We start from the raw sequence: 23,929 nt of genomic DNA, 5'->3' as shown, positions 1-23,929 counted from the left end.
GTTCTGGGGGCACTGGTGTAGTTCTGGGGGCACTGAGGTGATCTCGGGGTTCAGATATTAGCAGGCATTGGTGTAGTTATGGGGGCACTGAGGTGATCTCGGGGTTCAGATATTAGCAGGCATTGGTGTAGTTCTGGGGGCACTGAGGTGATCTCGGGGTTCAGATATTAGCAGGCACTGGTGTCGTTATGGGGGCACTGAGGTGATCTCGGGGGTTCAGATATTAGCAGGCATTGGTGTAGTTCTGGGGGCACTGGTGTCGTTATGGGGGCACTGAGGTGATCTCGGGGTTCAGATATTAGCAGGCACTGGTGTCGTTATGGGGGCACTGAGGTGATTTCGGGGGTTCAGATATTAGCAGGCATTGGTGTAGTTCTGGGGGCACTGGTGTCGTTATGGGGGCACTGAGGTGATCTCGGGGTTCAGATATTAGCAGGCATTGGTGTCGTTATGGGGGCACTGAGGTGATCTCGGGGTCCAGATTTTAGCAGGCACTGGTGTAGTTCTGGGGGCACTGGTGTAGTTCTGGGGGCACTGAGGTGATCTCGGGGTCCAGATATTAGCAGGCACTGGTGTAGTTCTGGGGGCACTGAGGTGATCTCGGGGTCCAGATTTTAGCAGGCACTGGTGTAGTTCTGGGGGCACTGAGGTGATCTCGGGGTTCAGATATTAGCAGGCACTGGTGTAGTTCTGGGGGCACTGGTGTAGTTCTGGGGGCACTGAGGTGATCTCGGGGTTCAGATATTAGCAGGCATTGGTGTAGTTATGGGGGCACTGAGGTGATCTCGGGGTTCAGATATTAGCAGGCATTGGTGTAGTTCTGGGGGCACTGAGGTGATCTCGGGGTTCAGATATTAGCAGGCACTGGTGTCGTTATGGGGGCACTGAGGTGATCTCGGGGGTTCAGATATTAGCAGGCATTGGTGTAGTTCTGGGGGCACTGGTGTCGTTATGGGGGCACTGAGGTGATCTCGGGGTTCAGATATTAGCAGGCACTGGTGTCGTTATGGGGGCACTGAGGTGATTTCGGGGGTTCAGATATTAGCAGGCATTGGTGTAGTTCTGGGGGCACTGGTGTCGTTATGGGGGCACTGAGGTGATCTCGGGGTTCAGATATTAGCAGGCATTGGTGTCGTTATGGGGGCACTGAGGTGATCTCGGGGTCCAGATTTTAGCAGGCACTGGTGTAGTTCTGGGGGCACTGGTGTAGTTCTGGGGGCACTGAGGTGATCTCGGGGTCCAGATATTAGCAGGCACTGGTGTAGTTCTGGGGGCACTGAGGTGATCTCGGGGTCCAGATTTTAGCAGGCACTGGTGTAGTTCTGGGGGCACTGAGGTGATCTCGGGGTTCAGATATTAGCAGGCACTGGTGTAGTTCTGGGGGCACTGGTGTAGTTCTGGGGGCACTGAGGTGATCTCGGGGTTCAGATATTAGCAGGCATTGGTGTAGTTATGGGGGCACTGAGGTGATCTCGGGGTTCAGATATTAGCAGGCATTGGTGTAGTTCTGGGGGCACTGAGGTGATCTCGGGGTTCAGATATTAGCAGGCACTGGTGTCGTTATGGGGGCACTGAGGTGATCTCGGGGGTTCAGATATTAGCAGGCATTGGTGTAGTTCTGGGGGCACTGGTGTCGTTATGGGGGCACTGAGGTGATCTCGGGGTTCAGATATTAGCAGGCACTGGTGTCGTTATGGGGGCACTGAGGTGATTTCGGGGGTTCAGATATTAGCAGGCATTGGTGTAGTTCTGGGGGCACTGGTGTCGTTATGGGGGCACTGAGGTGATCTCGGGGTTCAGATATTAGCAGGCATTGGTGTCGTTATGGGGGCACTGAGGTGATCTCGGGGTCCAGATTTTAGCAGGCACTGGTGTAGTTCTGGGGGCACTGGTGTAGTTCTGGGGGCACTGAGGTGATCTCGGGGTCCAGATATTAGCAGGCACTGGTGTAGTTCTGGGGGCACTGAGGTGATCTCGGGGTCCAGATTTTAGCAGGCACTGGTGTAGTTCTGGGGGCACTTGTGTCGTTCTTGGGGCACTGAGGTGATCTCGGGGTTCAGATATTAGCAGGCACTGGTGTAGTTCTGGGGGCACTGGTATCGTTCTTGGGGCATTGAGGTGATCTCGGGGTTCAGATATTAGCAGGCACTGGTGTAGTTCTGGGGGCACTGGTGTAGTTCTGGGGGCACTGGTGTAGTGATGGGGGCACTGAGGTGATCTGGGGGTGCCCACAGTACGGGGGTCACCGGGTGACAGGCGGACTCCGGGTGGGGGCACCGGGCAGGGATGCAGGGAGGAGGCTGAGAGTTCCAGGGGGTGGGAGGCTGCTTCTCTCCCCACTCCCATGCAGCCTCCCCCGGGACATCCTCCGCCCGGCAGCCTCCAGCACGATGCAGCCTCAGTGTAGTGAGCGCCGCGCTGCTGAGCGGATTATCTCGGGTTATTACGCCCGGCACGGAGTGCGGATCGCGGGGAGAGCGCGGAGCGCGGCGCCCGGAGCTCATGTTCTCCATCCAGGACTCGCTGTCCCGGGCGGCGCTCAGCATGAAGGAGGAACCGCTGCCGGCCGGGCTGTCCTCCGTGCGGACCTGGATGCAGAGCCCGGGGATCCTGGACTCCAGCACCGCGGCGCAAAGGTAACTCCGGGGGCACCGACTGCTACTGTACCCAACTCTGCACCCTGCCTACTGACAGTACTCAACTCTGTACCCAACTCTGTACCCAACTCTGTACCCTGCCTACTGACAGTACACAACTCTGTACCCAACTCTGTACCCTGCCTACTGACAGTACACAACTCTGTACCCAACTCTGTACCCTGCCTACTGACAGTACTCAACTCTGTACCCAACTCTGTACCCTGCCTACTGACAGTACTCAACTCTGTACCCAACTCTGTACCCTGCCTACTGACAGTACTCAACTCTGTACCCAACTCTGTACCCTGCCTACTGACAGTACTCAACTCTGTACCCAACTCTGTACCCTGCCTACTGACAGTACACAACTCTGTACCCAACTCTGTACCCTGCCTACTGACAGTACTCAACTCTGTACCCAACTCTGCACCCTGCCTACTGACAGTACACAACTCTGTACCCAACTCTGTACCCTGCCTACTGACAGTACTCAACTCTGTACCCAACTCTGCACCCTGCCTACTGACAGTACACAACTCTGTACCCAACTCTGTACCCTGCCTACTGACAGTACTCAACTCTGTACCCAACTCTGTACCCAACTCTGTACCCTGCCTACTGACAGTACTCAACTCTGTACCCAACTCTGTACCCTGCCTACTGACAGTACTCAACTCTGTACCCAACTCTGTACCCAACTCTGTACCCTGCCTACTGACAGTACTCAACTCTGTACCCTGCCTACTGACAGTACTCAACTCTGTACCCAACTCTGTACCCTGCCTACTGACAGTACTCAACTCTGTACCCTGCCTACTGACAGTACTCAACTCTGTACCCTGCCTACTGACAGTACTCAACTCTGTACCCAACTCTGTACCCTGCCTACTGACAGTACACAACTCTGTACCCAACTCTGTACCCTGCCTACTGACAGTACACAACTCTGTACCCAACTCTGTACCCTGCCTACTGACAGTACACCACTCTGTACCCAACTCTGTACCCTGCCTACTGACAGTACCCAACTCTGTACCCAACTCTGTACCCTGCCTACTGACAGTACTCAACTCTGTACCCAACTCTGTACCCTGCCTACTGACAGTACTCAACTCTGTACCCAACTCTGTACCCTGCCTACTGACAGTACTCAACTCTGTACCCAACTCTGTACCCTGCCTACTGACAGTACTCAACTCTGTACCCTGCCTACTGACAGTACTCAACTCTGTACCCTGCCTACTGACAGTACTCAACTCTGTACCCAACTCTGTACCCTGCCTACTGACAGTACTCAACTCTGTACCCAACTCTGTACCCTGCCTAATGACAGTACTCAACTCTGTACCCAACTCTGTACCCTGCCTACTGACAGTACTCAATTCTGTACCCAACTCTATACCCTGCCTACTGACAGTACACAACTCTGTACCCTGCCTACTGACAGTACTCAACTCTGTACCCAACTCTGTACCCTGCCTACTGACAGTACTCAACTCTGTACCCAACTCTGTACCCTGCCTACTGACAGTAAACAACTCTGTACCCTGCCTACTGACAGTACACAACTCTGTACCCAACTCTGTACCCTGCCTACTGACAGTACACCACTCTGTACCCTGCCTACTGACAGTACGCAACTCTGTACCCAACTCTGTACCCTGCCTACTGACAGTACACAACTCTGTACCCAACTCTGTTCCCTGCACTGTACCCTGCCTACTGACAGTACACAACTATGTACCCTGCACTGTACACTGCCTACTGACAATACACAACTCTGTACCCTGCACTGTACCCTGCCTACTGACAGTACACAACTATATACCCAACTCTGTACCCTGCCTACTGACAGTGCACAATTCTGTACCCAACTCTGTACCCTGCCTACTGACAGTACACAACTCTGTACCCAACTCTGTACCCTGCCTACTAACAGTACACAACTCTGTACCCAACTCTGTACCCTGCCTACTAACAGTACACAACTCTGTACCCAACTCTGTACCCTGCCTACTAACAGTACACAACTCTGTACCCAACTCTGCACCCTGCCTACTGACAGTACCCAACTCTGTACCCAACTCTGTTCCCTGCATACTGACTGTACCCAACTGTGTACCCAATTCTGTACCCTGCACTGTACCCTGTCTACTGACAGTACACAACTCTGTACCCTGCCTACTGACAGTACACAACTCTGTACCCTAAATACTGACTGTACCCAACACTGTACCCAACACTGTACCCTGCCTACTGACCGTACACAACTCTGTACCCTTCTTACTGATTTTACCCTACACCAACACTGTACCCCAATTCTGGAATTGTATTCTATTTACTGACAGCACCCCAACATTGGCACTGTAATTTACTTCTTGACTGTACCCCCACACATTGGCACTGTAATTTACATGGTGACTGTACCCCCAACATTGGCACTGTAATTTACATGGTGACTGTACCCCCCAACATTGGCACTGTAATTTACTTGGTTACTGTACCCCCCAACATTGGCACTGTAATTTACTCAGTGACTGTACCCCCCAACATTGGCACTGTAATTTACTCAGTGACTGTACCCCCCAACATTGGCACTGTAATTTACTTGGTGACTGTACCCCCCAACATTGGCACTGTAATTTACTCAGTGACTGTACCCCCCAACATTGGCACTGTAATTTACTTGGTGACTGTACCCCCCAACATTGGCACTGTAATTTACTTGGTGACTGTACCCCCCAATATTGGCACTGTAATTTACTTAGTGACTGTACCCCCCAACATTGGCAGTGAAATTTACTCGGTGACTGTACCCCCCAACATTGGCACTGTAATTTACATGGTGACTGTACCCCACACATTGGCACTGTAATTTACATGGTGACTGTACCCCACACATTGGCACTGTAATTTACTTGGTGACTGTACCCCCCAACATTGGCACTGTAATTTACTTGGTGACTGTAACCCCACACATTGGCACTGTAATTTACTTGGTGACTGTACCCCCCAACATTGGCACTGTAATTTACTCGGTGACTGTGCCCCCACACATTGGCACTGTAATTTACTCGGTGACTGTACCCCCACACATTGGCACTGTAATTTACTCGGTGACTGTACCCCCCAACATTGGCACTGTAATTAACTCGGTGACTGTACCCCCCCAACATTGGCACTGTAATTTACTTGGTGACTGTACCCCCCAACATTGGCACTGTAATTTACTCGGTGACTGTACCCCCACACATTGGCACTGTAATTTACTCGGTGACTGTACCCCCAACATTGGCACTGTAATTTACTCGGTGACTGTACCCCCACACATTGGCACTGTAATTTACTCGGTGACTGTACCCCCACACATTGGCACTGTAATTTACTCGGTGACTGTGCCCCCACACATTGGCACTGTAATTTACTTGGTCACTGTACCCCCCAACATTGGCACTGTAATTTACTTGGTCACTGTACCCCCCAACATTGGCACTGTAATTTACATGGTGACTGTGCCCCCCAACATTGGCACTGTACTCTACTTGGTGACTGTACCCCCCACACATTGGCACTGTAATTTACTTGGTGACTGTAACCCCACACATTGGCACTGTAATTTACTCGGTGACTGTACCCCCCAACATTGGCACTGTAATTTACTCGGTGACTGTACCCCCCAACATTGGCACTGTAATTTACTTGGTGACTGTACCCCCACACATTGGCACTGTAATTTACTTGGTGACTGTACCCCCACACATTGGCACTGTAATTTACATGGTGACTGTACCCCCACACATTGGCACTGTAATTTACATGGTGACTGTGCCCCCCAACATTGGCACTGTACTCTACTTGGTGACTGTACCCCCCACACATTGGCACTGTAATTTACTCGGTGACTGTACCCCCACACATTGGCACTGTAATTTACATGGTGACTGTACCCCCCAACATTGGCACTGTAATTTACATGGTGACTGTACCCCCAAACATTGGCACTGTACTCTACTTGGTGACTGTACCCCCACACATTGGCACTGTAATTTACTTGGTGACTGTACCCCACACATTGGCACTGTAATTTACTTGGTGACTGTACCCCACACATTGGCACGGTAATTTACATGGTGACTGTGCCCCCCAACATTGGCACTGTACTCTACTTGGTGACTGTACCCCCCACACATTGGCATTGTAATTTACTCAGTGACTGTACCCCCACACATTGGCACTGTAATTTACTCAGTGACTGTACCCCCCAACATTGGCACTGGACTCTACTTGGTGACTGTACCCCCACACATTGGCACTGTAATTTACTCGGTGACTGTACCCCCACACATTGGCACTGTAATTTACATGGTGACTGTGCCCCCCAACATTGGCACTGTACTCTACTTGGTGACTGTACCCCCCACACATTGGCACTGTAATTTACTTGGTGACTGTACCCCCACACATTGGCACTGTAATTTACTTGGTGACTGTACCCCACACATTGGCACTGTAATTTACTCGGTGACTGTACCCCCCAACATTGGCACTGTAATTTACATGATTACTGTACCCCCACACATTGGCACTGTAATTTACTTGGTGACTGTACCCCCCACACATTGGCACTGTAATTTACTTGGTGACTGTACCCCCACACATTGGCACTGTAATTTACTCTGTGACTGTACCCCCACACATTGGCACTGTAATTTACATGGTGACTGTACCCCCACACATTGGCACTGTACTCTACTTGGTGACTGTACCCCCACACATTGGCACTGTAATTTACATGGTGACTGTACCCCCACACATTGGCATTGTAATTTACTCGGTGACTGTACCCCCCAACATTGGCACTGTAATTTACTCGGTGACTGTACCCCCACACATTGGCACTGTAATTTACTCGGTGACTGTACCCCCCACACATTGGCACTGTACTCTACTTGGTGACTGTACCCCCACACATTGGCACTGTATTTTACATGGTGACTGTACCCCCACACATTGGCACTGTAATTTACATGGTGACTGTACCCCCACACATTGGCACTGTACTCTACTTGGTGACTGTACCCCCACACATTGGCACTGTAATTTACTCGGTGACTGTACCCCCACACATTGGCACTGTAATTTACTCGGTGACTGTACCCCCACACATTGGCACTGTACTCTACTTAGTGACTGCACCTCAACAACACACTCCTACTGACATTCACCAAGGACTAAGACTTGTCCAATTGAGACAGTTTAAGGACTATTGCTGGACATGTCCAACTAAGACTGATTCAGGACTTTCACAGTAGATGTACATCTGACACTCATCCAAGACTATTATAGGACCTACTACTCACACCCTGGACTATCACAAAACATGTCCTACTGATACTCACCCAGGACTATAACAAGACAAGTCCTACTGACACTGATCCAGGACTATTACAGGACATGTCCTACTGACACTGATCCAGTACTATTACAGGACATGTCCTACTGACACTGATCCAGGTCTGTAACAGGACAAGTTATACTGACACTGATCCAGGACTATTACAAGACATGTCCTACTGACACTGATCCAGTACTATTACAAGACATGTCCTACTGATACTGATCCAGTACTATTACAGGACATGTCCTACTGACACTGATCCAGGTCTGTAACAGGACAAGTTATACTGACACTGATCCAGGACTATTACAAGACATGTCCTACTGACACTGATCCAGTACTATTACAAGACATGTCCTACTGATACTCACCCAGGACTATAACAAGACAGGTCCTATGGAATCTTACCCAGAACTATCACAGGACAAGTCCTACTGACACTGATCCAGTACTATTACAGGACATGTCCTACTGACACTGATCCAGGACTGTTACAGGACAAGTTATACTGACACTGATCCAGGACTATTACAAGACATGTCCTACTGACACTGATCCAGTACTATTACAGGACATGTCCTACTGACACTGATCCAGTACTATTACAGGACATGTCCTACTGACACTGATCCAGGACTATTACAGGACAAGTCCTACTGACACTGATCCAGTACTATTACAGGACATGTCCTACTGACACTGATCCAGTACTATTACAGGACAAGTCCTACTGACACTGATCCAGTACTATTACAGGACATGTCCTACTGACACTGATCCAGGACTATCACAGGACATGTCCTACTGACACTGATCCAGGACTATCACAGGACATGTCCTACTGACACTGATCCAGGACTATTACAGGACATGTCCTACTGACACTGATCCAGGACTATTACAGGACATGTCCTACTGACACTGATCCAGGACTATTACAGGACATGTCCTACAGACACTAATCCAGGACTATTACAGGACATGTCCTACAGACACTAATCCAGGACTATCACAGGACATGTCCTACTGACACTGATCCAGGACTATCACAGGACATGTCCTACTGACACTGATCCAGGACTATCACAGGACATGTCCTACTGACACTGATCCAGGACTATCACAGGACATGTCCTACTGACACTGATCCAGGACTATCACAGGACACTAACCCAGGACTATCACACAACATGAACCATTGTCCCAGGACCACCACAGAACATCACTGCTTACACTGATCTACGCAGTTCACCCCTGACCCAGGACTATCACACCAGGTCTCTATGACCTACAATGATCTCAGAACCTTTTCTACCGATATTGAGAGTATCATGTCCTCCTGACCTTGGATTACAAGAGGAAATGTTCGATTGACCTGGAGCTTTCACTTCCAAGGTCCCAGAAAACAAGGACTGTGTTAGGAGATGTCTCACTGTGGCAGCATGGTCCAGGACAGTGCCTACTGATTTAGAACTTCGGAGGACATGTTCCACTGATCCAGAATTCTCAAGAGAAATAATCTATGGATCCAGGACTGTTATAGGAACTGCCCGGTTATCATACAAGGTGTCTTCCTGGTACAGCACTGACTGTGGATCATAAGAGGACAAGGACTGTCTACAGCCTCCTACTGGACTATGGCCCTGTGACTCTCATACTGATCTATGGAACATATCAGAACATATGCACAGGACATGGACCACTGACAAGCTCTGGGACTTCCCACAGACCCGGACTAGCAGGAGATACGACCTACTGATGGACTGCCACAGCATATGTAATCCAGAGACTTTCACAGAACATGTCCCACTAAACCAGGACTGTTACAGGTTATGTCACTGGTTCAGGATTATCAAGGGGAAATATGCTACTGACACTGATCCAGGACTATTATGGGACAATTCCTACTGACACTGATCCAGGACTATTATGGGACAATTCCTACTGACACTGATCCAGGACTATTATGGGACAATTCCCATTGACACTAATCCAGGACTATTATGGGACAATTCCTACTGATACTGATCCAGGACTTTCACAAGACATGTGCTACTGACTCTGGTCCAGAACTATCCCTGGAGATGAACCATTGATTACTGATCCAGAACTATCACAGGACAAGTTATACTGACACTGATCCAGGACTATCACAGGACAAATTGTACTGACACTGATCCAGGGCTATCACAGGACAAGTTATACTGGCACTGATCCAGGACTATCACAGGACAAGTTATACTGACACTGATCCAGGACTATCACAGGACAAGTTATACTGACACTGATCCAGGACTATCACAGGACAAGTTGTACTGACACTGATCGAGGACTATCACAGGACAAGTCCTACTGACACTGATCGAGGACTATCACAGGACAAGTCCTACTGACACTGATCCAGGACTATCACAGGACAAGTTATACTGACACTGATCCAGGACTATTACAGGACAAGTTGTACTGACACTGATCCAGGACTATCACAGGACAAGTTGTACTGACACTGATCCAGGACTATCACAGGACAAGTCCTACTGACACTGATCCAGGACTATAACAGGACAAGTTGTACTGACACTGATCCAGGACTATCACAGGATAAGTCCTACTGACACTGATCGAGGACTATCACAGGACAAGTTGTACTGACACTGATCCAGGACTATTACAGGACAAGTTATACTGATACTGATCCAGGACTATCACAGGACAAGTTATACTGACACTGATCCAGGACTATCACAGGACAAGTTATACTGACACTGATCCAGGACTATCACAGGACAAGTTATACTGACACTGATCCAGGACTATCACAGGACAAGTTATACTGACACTGATCCAGGACTATCACAGGACAAGTTGTACTGACACTGATCCAGGACTATCACAGGACAAGTTATACTGACACTGATCCAGGACTATCACATTACCATAACATAAACCATTGACCAAGGACAATACAAAATGCCGGATTCATTGATCCAGGAGTGTCAAATGCCAGTGACCAACGACTATAACCACACATATTCTTCTGATCCTGATCCAGGACTATTTTACGACATGACCTACTAACCCAGGAGTATGACAGGAGATGAGGTGATAATACTAATTTAAAAACACCAAACATGTGTTCTGTTATCTTATCCAGGACTATCACAGGACGTAATGCACAAAAACTGGTCCAGGACTATAATAAGACATGAATCATTGACCGAGGACTATCAAAGTATATCATCTACTGCCTTTGACCCAGGACCATCACAGAACTGTGATCATCCTGGGGCAGTAGCCTATGTACTGTTCTAGTCCTGGGTGAGTGAAATGGCTCATGAATAATAATAGTCCTAGGTCAGAGTACTTGATCCATCGACCCAGGACTATCAAAGTAGGTGATCCCCTAATCCATGACTAATACAGTACATGATGCACTTAACCACAACTATTACAGTGCATGATCTAGGGACCCAGGACTATCACAGTGCATGATGCTTAACCACAGCTATCACAGTACACGATCCAATGACCAAGCACTATCAAAGTACATCCATTGCTATCATAGTACATGATCCATTGACCCATGGCTAACATAGTACATTATGCACTTATTTAGGACAATCGCAGTACGTGATCCAGTGGCCAAGCACTATCACAGTACATAAACCACATATCCAGTTCTATCACAGTGCATAAGACACTTATTCAGGACTTTTACAGTGTGCGATGAACTTAACCACAACTATCACAGTATGTAATCCAGCAACCAAGCACTTTTACAGAACATTACCAAGGACTATCACAGGACATGATCCATTGGCCTTGGACTATCACAGTACATGATCCATTGGCCTTGGACTATCACAGTACATAATGCACTTATTCTGGACTATCACAGTACATGGACTATCACAGTGATCCAGGACTATGACAGTACATGATCCACTGACCCTGGACTATCACAGCACATGGTCCATTGACCTAGGACTATTACAGTACATGATCCACTGAACCAAGATTATCACACTACATGATCCACGGAACCAAGATTATCACAGTACATGTTCCACTAACCCCGGACTATCACAGTACACGATCCATTGATCCAGGACTATTACAGTACATGATCCACTGCCCCATGATTATCACAGTACACGATCCATTGATCCAGGACTATTACAGGACATGATCCACTGCCCCATGATTATCACAGTACACGATCGATTGACCTAGGACTATTACAGTACATGATCCACTGCCCCATGATTATCACAGTGCACAATCCATTGATCCAGGACTATTGCAGTACATGATCCTCTGCCCCATGATTATCACAGTACACGATCGATTGACCTAGGACTATTACAGTACATGATCCACTGCCCCATGATTATCACAGTGCACAATCCATTGATCCAGGACTATTACAGTACATGATCCACTGCCCCATGATTATCACAGTGCACAATCCATTGATCCAGGACTATTGCAGTACATGATCCTCTGCCCCATGATTATCACAGTACACGATCCATTGATCCAGGACTATTACAGTACATGATCCTCTGCCCCATGATTATCACAGTACACGATCCATTGATCCAGGATTATTACAGTACATGATCCACTGCCCCATGATTATCACAGTACACGATCCATTGATCCAGGACTATTACAGTACATGATCCACTGCCCCATGATTATCACAGTACACAATCCATTGATCCAGGACTATTACAGTACATGATTCACTGCCCCATGATTATCACAGTACACGATCGATTGACCTAGGACTATTACAGTACATGATCCACTGCCCCATGATTATCACAGTACACGATCCATTGATCCAGGACTATTGCAGTACATGATCCACTGCCCCATGATTATCACAGTACACGATCCATTGATCCAGGACTATTACAGGACATGATTCACTGCCCCATGATTATCACAGTACACGATCCATTGATCCAGGACTATTACAGTACATGATCCACTGCCCCATGATTATCACAGTACACAATCCATTCATCCAGGACTATTACAGTACATGATCCACTGCCCCATGATTATCACAGTACACAATCCATTGATCCAGGACTATTACAGTACATGATCCACTGCCCCATGATTATCACAGTACACGATCCATTGATCCAGGACTATTACAGTACATGATCCACTGCCCCATGATTATCACAGTACACGATCCATTGATCCAGGACTATTACAGTACATGATTCACTGCCCCATGATTATCACAGTACACAATCCATTGATCCAGGACTATTACAGTACATGATCCACTGCCCCATGATTATCACAGTACACGATCCATTGATCCAGGACTATTACAGTACATGATCCACTGCCCCATGATTATCACAGTACACGATCCATTGATCCAGGACTATTACAGTACATGATCCACTGCCCCATGATTATCACAGTACACGATCCATTCATCCAGGACTATTACAGTACATGATTCACTGCCCCATGATTATCACAGTACACAATCCATTGATCCAGGACTATTACAGTACATGATCCACTGCCCCATGATTATCACAGTACACAATCCATTCATCCAGGACTATTACAGTACATGATCCACTGCCCCATGATTATCACAGTACACAATCCATTGATCCAGGACTATTGCAGTACATGATCCACTGCCCCATGATTATCACAGTACACGATCCATTGATCCAGGACTATTACAGTACATGATCCACTGCCCCATGATTATCACAGTACACAATCCATTGATCCAGGACTATTACAGGACATGATCCACTGCCCCATGATTATCACAGTACACAATCCATTCATCCAGGACTATTACAGTACATGATCCACTGCCCCATGATTATCACAGTACACAATCCATTGATCCAGGACTATTACAGTACATGATCCACTGCCCCATGATTATCACAGTACACGATCCATTGATCCAGGACTATTACAGTACATGATCCACTGCCCCATGATTATCACAGTACACGATCCATTGATCCAGGACTATTACAGTACATGATTCACTGCCCCATGATTATCACAGTACACAATCCATTGATCCAGGACTATTACAGTACATGATCCACTGCCCCATGATTATCACAGTACACGATCCATTGATCCAGGACTATTACAGTACATGATCCACTGCCCCATGATTATCACAGTACACGATCCATTGATCCAGGACTATTACAGTACATGATCCACTGCCCCATGATTATCACAGTACACGATCCATTGATCCAGGACTATTACAGTACATGATCCACTGCCCCATGATTATCACAGTACACGATCCATTGATCCAGGACTATTACAGTACATGATTCACTGCCCCATGATTATCACAGTACACGATCCATTGATCCAGGACTATTACAGTACATGATTCACTGCCCCATGATTATCACAGTACACAATCCATTGATCCAGGACTATTACAGTACATGATCCACTGCCCCATGATTATCACAGTACACGATCCATTGATCCAGGACTATTACAGTACATGATCCACTGCCCCATGATTATCACAGTACACGATCCATTGATCCAGGACTATTACAGTACATGATCCACTGCCCCATGATTATCACAGTACACGATCCATTGATCCAGGACTATTACAGGACATGATCCACTGCCAGATGTTACCTCCGGATTGTACTATACTGTTTGTAGCACAAGTTTATCAAACTAAATGTAATGCAGATACTCAAGACCAAGTGCCCTGTTGACTCTATTCTACATGGGGGTGCAGGTATATCAGGGCACAGGACCTGCAGTAGTGGTGGGTATGTAGCCAGCACTTGGCCTGCTATGTTAGTGTCTTTACAGTGTAGTAAATAGATGAGTGAATGGGAGCTGTCATTTATCAGAGTACACAATGACGCCAGTCTGAGAGCAGCACCCTCACAGTACCCTCACAGCATCTCCTCACAGCACCCTCACAGTACCCTCACATTACCCTCACAGTACCCACACATTACCCTCACAGTACCCACACATTACCCTCACAGTACCCACACATTACCCTCACAGTACCTTCACATTACCCTCACAGTACCCTCAAAGCATCTTCTCACAGCACCCTCACAGTACCCTCACATTACCCTCACAGTACCCACACATTACCCTCACAGTACCTTCACATTACCCTCACAGTACCCTCAAAGCATCTTCTCACAGCACCCTCACATTACCCTCACAGTACCCTTACAGTACCCACACATTACCCTCACAGTACCCTTACAGTACCCACACATTACCCTCACAGTACCCTTACAGTACCCACACATTACCCTCACAGTACCCTTACAGTACCCACACATTACCCTCACAGTACCCTTACAGTACCCTCACAGCATCTCCTCACAGCACCCTCACAGCATCTCCTCACAGCACCCTCACATTACCCTCACAGTACCCTTACAGTACCCTCACAGCACCCTCACATTACCCTCCCAGTACCCTTACAGTACCCTCACAGCACCCTCACATTACCCTCACAGTACCCTTACAGTACCCTCACATTACCCTCACAGTACCCTTACAGTACCCTCACAGCACCCTTACAGTACCCTCACAGCACCCTCACAGCATCTCCTCACAGCACCCTCACAGTACCCTCAAAGCATCTCCTCACAGCACCCTCACAGCATCTCCTCATAGCGGAGTCAGCTCTATGGACTATGCTGGGGAGAGGCTGATGATCTGCTCGGAATATTATTTCTCAGTAGTGTGAGTGGTATCTCAACAGAACAGAATCCGCCTGTGAACACTCTCTTCTACAGCTTCTTGTTGGAACTTTTTGAATCTCTAAGAAGCTTAAAGGAAAATTTTTGTGTAATAGTAACAAAATGGGAAAAATATAATAATAGTAACAAAAGTATTATCTAGAAATATAGATTTTATTATTTTCTATTTTTTTTTAATTTTGTTACATTTTTACTAGTTATTATGATGGTTATTATTTAATAGTATATTATTAAATGTAAATATAATTTTTTTTATCATTTGACTATTTTTATTTAGTATACTGTTATTTCATCTATTTCATATTATCATCATTTTACTAATTGTTTATACATAGTAGAATAATTTATTTTATTATTATTATTATTATTACATTTTTATTCTTTTTTATGATTTTATTTTACAGACATTTATTTTACTTTTATTATGATTATGATTATTTGTTTATTTTTGAACAATTCTATTTTACAGACATATTTATTAAAATTTTATTATTATATACAACTTTATTTTATACTTATTTATTTTACTTTTTATTAATATATACTTATTATTATTATTATTTTTTATTTTTTTTTACAACTTTATTTTATACTTATTTATTTTACTTTTATTATTTATATGTTATTATGTATTTTACATTTATTATATTATAAATGTTTTTTTTTTTTACTGTTTTATTTTACAGACGTATTTACCGGTATTGTACTTTTATTATTATATACAACTTTATTTTATACTTATTTATTTTACTTTTATTATTTATATGGTATTATGTAATTTACATTTATTGTATTATAATTTTTTTTTATTTTTTTACTGTTTTATTTTACAGACGTATTTATTGTACTTTTATTATTTATATGTTATTATGTAATTTACATTTATTGTATTATAATTTTTTTACATTTTTTTACTGTTTTATTTTACAGACGTATTTATTGTACTTTTATTATTTATTTATTTATTATAATTTCTTCTCACTATGGCGGTCGGCGTTGACCTGATGAAATCTTCCCTTCTGTGTTGCATGCCCCTGTGATGGATTGTGTTGGCATCCTATGAATCTGTTATATTTTTCCGACGGTCCGGATGACATCTTCCCCATCTGGCTCTTCTCACGTTATCACTAATGTGGTGTAATAGTCGGGGCCTGCTGTGTCCTCCAGGACGTGCGCAAATAATACCCGGCCGACCATTATTAACCGTTCTTTTCCCTTTCTATAATCTGACACATCTTACAATAAACAGACTTAAATAATTAGTCCAAAATAACTCCACCCAATTAGGACAGATACCAAGGAAGCTACTGCTACCGCACCACCTGTATACAGGGGGACTCTTTAAAAAAATATGATAAAATAAATAAATAAAATAAAAAATGTATTTATTCATGCAATTTATCATCTATTTTAATTCTGCAATAATAATCACACTATTTACATTTTTTTTTAATCTGAATAAATTGCATTTTACAAAAAAAAATTTAATAATTTTAAACCCAAAACTTTTCATTATAGTTTTTCTCTGTGATGGTTCGGCTCCTGGTTTTTGTTTAAAAATACTGAGCAAAATACTGTGTGTGTGAACATAATCTTAGATCATTGGTCTCCATTATTTTTATATATTTTATTCATTATACATTTTATTATTTATTTTTATTTATTTTATTATTCATTATTATTATTTATTGATTTATTAAATAATTTATTATTAATTTATTTATTATTATTATTACTATTTATTTACGGTAGTTGTTTTTATTTAGATTTTTTATTGTTATGGATTGTAGGATTATTGTGGTTATATTATTTGTAGATTATTTTTATTTATTATTTGGATGTATCTTATTTTGTTTTTTATTCAGATTTTTTTTTTTTATATTGTAGTACAGTGGTCTCTAAACTCTGGGCCTCCAGCTGTTGCAAATCTACAACTCCCAGCATGGGAATTGTAGTTTTGCAACATCTGGATGACCACAGTTTGGAGACCACTGACTTTGATAAAAAAGAAAAAAAAAAGAAAAAAAGATATTCATGGTTCTTAAGAAACAAATATAGCAAAAAATAACAATAAAAGCAATAAAAGTAAAAAAAAAAAAAATAAAGTAAAATAAAAAAAAGAATAAAAAGTAAAAAAAAACAATGACAGTAAAAATAAATAAATTAATAATACAAATAGAAACCAAAGTAAAAAAAATTATTAAATGCAAAAAATGTAAATATTTAAATATTAACAAAGTAATAATTTAAATATTTAAATATTAACAAAGTAATCATAATAGTAAAAACAAATAATAAAACAAAAATAAAGAATAGTAAGAAACCAAAGACATAAAAAAATGAAAAAAATAAATAAATAAAAATAGTAGATAGTAGAATACTAAAGTAAGTATAAGTAAAACAATTGTAAAAATGCAAACAGCAAAATAAAAAATGCATCTTTAAAGAATTGTAAACAACAACAAAAATATTAACTCAAATCATTAAAAAGTTAAAAAAATATATTTAATATAATAAAAAATATATTTGATCCTATTTTGTTACACTAAGAGATCACACATTTGTCATATTAATAAGATGATATAATATAAAATAAATATTTAATATAAAATGTAATATAATATAAAATAAATATTTAATATAAAATAAATAAGATAAAATGAAATATAAAATTTAATAAGATAAAATAAGCCCCTAATATCTGGGAACATTGTATTATGGGGGGCTCTGTGCAATTCTGTTCTACTAAGCAAATAATACAAGAAATAAGTTGTAAACATTTTGACAGATCTGCATTATAATGGGTGGAATGAACCTTTGTATTAGTAGTAATTCGTTTTTTGTTGTTGTTGTTGTTTTTTTTATTAAGTATACGCCCTATATATAAATGCTACCAGCAGATGTGTAGGTGACGATGCGTTGATGATTGTTTTTTCTCATTGCTCGCAGTCAGACGTGATATCATTTTGATCTAGGGCTCTCGTCCGGGCCTATGATCCTCCATCTTATTGGTTGATTACTTGAACCCCAAAGCCAGGAATCTCACTATCCACAGGGACCCCACCTCAGTTTACTGTCCACAGGAACCCAACCACAGTTTACTGTCCACAGGGACCCCACCTCAGTTTACTATCCACAGGGACCCCACCTCAGTTTACTGTCCACAGGGACCCCACCTCAGTTTACTGTCCACAGGGACCCCACCTCGGTTCTAGGCCTCCGTAGCAGAGGAGAATACATTAACTTTTTAGTTATCTTTTGGGGGCATGTAGTAAACGGATATTTGTAATAGTAAGGCTGTGGGGGGCAGAGGACAACACTGGGGGTCCCGCCAATCACCACTGAAATGAATGGACACTATAGGACAGTAGCCTACACAAATGAGATAATGGGGGCCCATAGAATAGCTTAGGCAGGGCCCTATTGGGTTTTGCTCCCCAGGACAGAAGGGTTTGCTGTTTGTTTTCTCTAAAAGGGGTACTCCGGTGCTCAGAGTTTGGCACAAACTGTTCCGAACGCTGGGGCGGGCAGCTCGTGACGTCATATGCAAGGCTCGTGACGCCCCCTCAATGCAAGTCTATGGGAAGGGGCGTGATGAATGTCACGCCCCCTCCCATAGACTTGCCTTGATGGGGGCGTGATGTCATGAAGGGGCAGGGTTATGACGTCACAAGCTCCAGTGTTCGGGAACAGTTTGTTCCAAACGCTGAGCAGCGGAGTACCCCCGTAAACAACCTTGGATTGACCCTTAGGACAGTTTCTTTCCCCTATTAACAAGGTGAGTGGGACCAACCAGGGCTTGCGGACTCCTTGGGGCCCCATAGCAGCCACATGGTCATGGCCTGCCTCAATGGTATGTACGTGCTCCGAGGAGCTCGGACCAGGCCCAAATGCCAATCTGACTTCTATGACAATAAAGTTCTTGACCTTTCACTCATTGTAACCAAAGTTCAGAAGGCGAAACATTGTAACGTCACCTCCCGCTTGGGCTGTGGATCGGGCCCCAGAATAAGACGGTTGTCAAGGAAAACTTTTGTATCTATACTATTCTTGTATACAAGTTATATAGCGTTTGTTGGTCTGAAAACTCACTAGCGCCCCTAGTGTTCAGATCTCTGCCGATACAATGCAGCAAAGGGGGGAAAGGGGGGCATCATTATCATGTAAGGGGAAAAGGGCAGGTAACAGAGACACCGGTTATATGCGCGGTCTGAGTGGTAAAAAACAGAACTATTTTTTTGTATATTTATAATATTTATTTATTTTGTTTATTTTAGTTTTATTATTATTATTTGTAGATTATTTTTATGTAATATTTTATTTATGTTATTGTTTTTCTTTAGACTCTTTTTGTGAATCTAAATATTTCAGTATTATTGTTGTTCTATTATTTGTAGATTATTTTAACTTAAGTTTTTTTATGTATTTTTTTTATGATTTTTTATTTTTTTTATATATATAATGTAGTGCAGGGGTCTTCAAACTAGGGATCTCCAGTTGTTGCAACAGCTGGAGGTCCACAGTTCGGAGACCACTTATGTAGTGTCTTATTATAGATTTCATTTTGTCTACTATTTACCCTATATAGTTTTTATTATTTTACTGTATTTTTTATTTTATCATATTTAAAATTTTATTTTTATAATATTATTATTATTATTATTATATCATTTATTTTAGCTACTATTTATATATTTTTATAGTTTTTTTATTTTACTGTATTTTATTTTAAATTTATATTTTTATTATTTTTATTATATTATTATATGATTATTATTATACATTCTTTTATTAACATTACTATTCTTATAATTGTAATTATTTTACTGTATTATGTGTGCGGTATATTTTTATAATATTATTATTATTATAGATTATTTTATTTACATCGCTGTTTATATATTTTTATTTTTTTACTACATTTTATTTATTTGATAATTTTGATATTTTTATTTTTTATACTATTATCATTATTATTATAGATTTTTTAGATTTATCTTACTATTTATATATTTGTATTACGGTATTTTTTTATTAGTTTACTCTATTTTATTCATATATTATTATGATATTTGCCTATTTATTTTTAGATTATATGTTATATAATTTAAAATTTTTATTAGTAGAAGAATTTTTAGCATTTCTGCTTAAGATCTGTTCAGTTTTGTAAATTTTATTTTTTTTGTTAACCAAAACCAGGAGTGGGATTTTAGGATTTTACAGGCTCCCATGTCAGTTTCACATTCCTCCCCATAAAGTTTTTGTCAGTCCGAGGACTATAAATCCGGCAGCAGTGATAGGTGCGTTTCCTCTGTTATCCTGCAGGGAGAGCCCAAGACCCTGGCAATGCTGCGCTGTGTTCCTGGCTTCCCCCCCAGATGCAGCAGAGCGTGCTGAAGGTGTTGGCCCCTAAATCCCTACATTAGGAGCCGTCACGTTTCTGCATTTCATCTGCTCCGCGTATTATTTCATTTCCTCCAAGGTTTTGGAAAAAAAACAGAAAATTATGTAAAGAGCGAAAATCGGGGGAAGAGAATCCAGAGGGAGAAACGGGAACGTCCTGTAAGAATGCCAAACCTTGTCCGATACCGCCCTGTGACATCAGACTCCATACAATGTATCCAGAAAGTATTCACACCCCTTCACTATATACAATGTATCCAGAAAGTATTCACACCCCTTCACTATATACAATGTATTCAGAAAGTATTCAGATCCCTTCACTATATACAGTGTATTCAGACCCCTTCACTATATACAATGTATCCAGAAAGTATTCAGACCCCGGTATGGTATTGGGCAGGTGATGGGCAGTGCCTGGTTTTCCCCAGACATGATGCTGCCCCCACCATGATCACTGTAGGGATGGTATTGGGCAGGTGATGGGCAGTGCCTGATTTCCTCCAGACATGATGTTGCCCCCACCATGATCACTGTAGGGATGGTATTGGGCAGGTGATGGGCAGTGCCTGGTTTCCCCCAGACATGATGCTGCCCCCACCATAATCACTGTAGGGATGATATTGGGCAGATGATGGGCAGTGCCTGGTTTCCTCCAGACATGATGCTGCCCCCACCATAATCGCTGTAGGGATGATATTGGGCAGATGATGGGCAGTGCCTGGTTTCCTCCAGACATGATGCTGCCCCCACCATGATCACTGTAGGGATGGTATTGGGCAGGTGATGGGCAGTGCCTGGTTTCCTCCAGACATGATGCTGCCCCCACCATGATCACTGTAGGGATGGTATTGGGCAGGTGATGGGCAGTGCCTGGTTTCCTCCAGACATGATGCTGCCCCCACCATGATCACTGTAGGGATGGTATTGGGCAGGTGATGGGCAGTGCCTGGTTTCCTCCAGACATGATGCTGCCCCCACCATGATCACTGTAGGGATGGTATTGGGCAGGTGATGGGCAGTGCCTGGTTTCCTCCAGACATGATGCTGCCCCCACCATGATCACTGTAGGGATGGTATTGGGCAGGTGATGGGCAGTGCCTGGTTTTCCCCAGACATGATGCTGCCTCCACCATGATCACTGTAGGGATGGTATTGGGCAGGTGATGGGCAGTGCCTGATTTCCTCCAGACATGATGTTGCCCCCACCATGATCACTATAGGGATGGTATTGGGCAGGTGATGGGCAGTGCCTGGTTTCCCCCAGACATGATGCTGCCCCCACCATAATCACTGTAGGGATGATATTGGGCAGATGATGGGCAGTGCCTGGTTTCCTCCAGACATGATGCTGCCCCCACCATAATCGCTGTAGGGATGATATTGGGCAGATGATGGGCAGTGCCTGGTTTCCTCCAGACATGATGCTGCCCCCACCATGATCACTGTAGGGATGGTATTGGGCAGGTGATGGGCAGTGCCTGGTTTCCTCCAGACATGATGCTGCCCCCACCATGATCACTGTAGGGATGGTATTGGGCAGGTGATGGGCAGTGCCTGGTTTCCTCCAGACATGATGCTGCCCCCACCATGATCACTGTAGGGATGGTATTGGGCAGGTGATGGGCAGTGCCTGGTTTCCTCCAGACATGATGCTGCCCCCACCATGATCACTGTAGGGATGGTATTGGGCAGGTGATGGGCAGTGCCTGGTTTCCTCCAGACATGATGCTGCCCCCACCATGATCACTGTAGGGATGGTATTGGGCAGTGCCTGGTTTCCCCCAGACATGATGCTGCCTCCACCATGATCACTGTAGGGATGGTATTGGGCAGGTGATGGGCAGTGCCTGGTTTCCCCCAGACAATATGCTGCCCCCACCATGATCACTGTAGAGATGCTATTGGGCAGGTGATGAGCAGTGCCTGGTTACCCCCAGACATGATGCTGCCCCCACCATGATCACTGTAGAGATGGTACTCTTGATGGGCAGTACCTGGTTTCCTCCAGACATGATGCTGGAAGTTTCTTCCATCTGCACACAGGATGTTTGGGGCTCAGCCAGAGTGACCATTGGGTTCTTAGTCTCCTCTCTTACCAAGACCCTTCTCCCCCATTACTTAGTTTGGGGGGTGACAGCTCTAGGAAGAGTCCTGGTTGTTCCTTCTCCTTCCATATGAGAATTATTGAGGACACGGAGCTCTTGGGAACTTTCAGTGCAATAGAAATAGTTTTGTTCCCTTCTGCACACAATCCTTTTCCTATTCTGTATATATGGACATTGCACAGTACCCCTTCTCTGTCCTGGATGTGTGTAATGCTCTATGTGCACAGTACCACTTCTCTGTTCTGGATAAGAGTAATGCTCTATGGGCACAGTACCACTTCTCCGTCCTGTATTGTGGGTGTATTGATCTATGTGCACAGTGCCACGTCTCTGTCCTGGATGGGTGTAATGCTCTATGTGCACAGTACCACTTCTCTGTCCTGGCTGGATGTAGTTCTCTATGTGCACAGTACCACTTCTCTGTCCTGTATGCTGGATGTAATGACCTATGTGCACAGTACCACCTCTCTGTCCTGTATACTGGGTCTAATTCTCAGGTGGATCCAATTTGCAGGTGTGTCTCGTTTGTGAGAGTCAGTGCTCTGCTGGGAGGCGATCTGTGTGGCTCCTGGTTCCTGCTCCCTTCTGTCTGGG

The 23,929-nt window shown here is 44.0% G+C and overlaps 1 protein-coding gene across 2 annotated transcripts in view; it reads left to right on the top strand.

The window, feature by feature from the left end:
* Positions 1–2,309: 2,309 nt before the first annotated feature.
* LOC130298267 (transcription factor COE3-like) overlaps positions 2,310–23,929 on the top strand; it is a 131,292-nt gene continuing 109,672 nt past the window's right edge. Inside the window, exon 1 of one of the 2 annotated variants that reach the window (XM_056551294.1) lies at positions 2,310–2,636. In XM_056551294.1, the coding sequence (XP_056407269.1) occupies positions 2,503–2,636 (134 nt within the window). In that variant the 5' untranslated portion in view covers positions 2,310–2,502. The remainder of the gene's footprint in view (positions 2,637–23,929) is intronic. The other variant, XM_056551232.1, reaches the window with a different exon arrangement.

The sequence above is a fragment of the Hyla sarda genome, chromosome 1 (assembly GCF_029499605.1).
Source record: "Hyla sarda isolate aHylSar1 chromosome 1, aHylSar1.hap1, whole genome shotgun sequence".
Lineage (NCBI taxonomy): Eukaryota > Metazoa > Chordata > Amphibia > Anura > Hylidae > Hyla > Hyla sarda.
The sequence above is the reverse complement of the archived record's forward strand: the minus strand, read 5'-3'. Positions and strand labels throughout refer to the sequence as shown.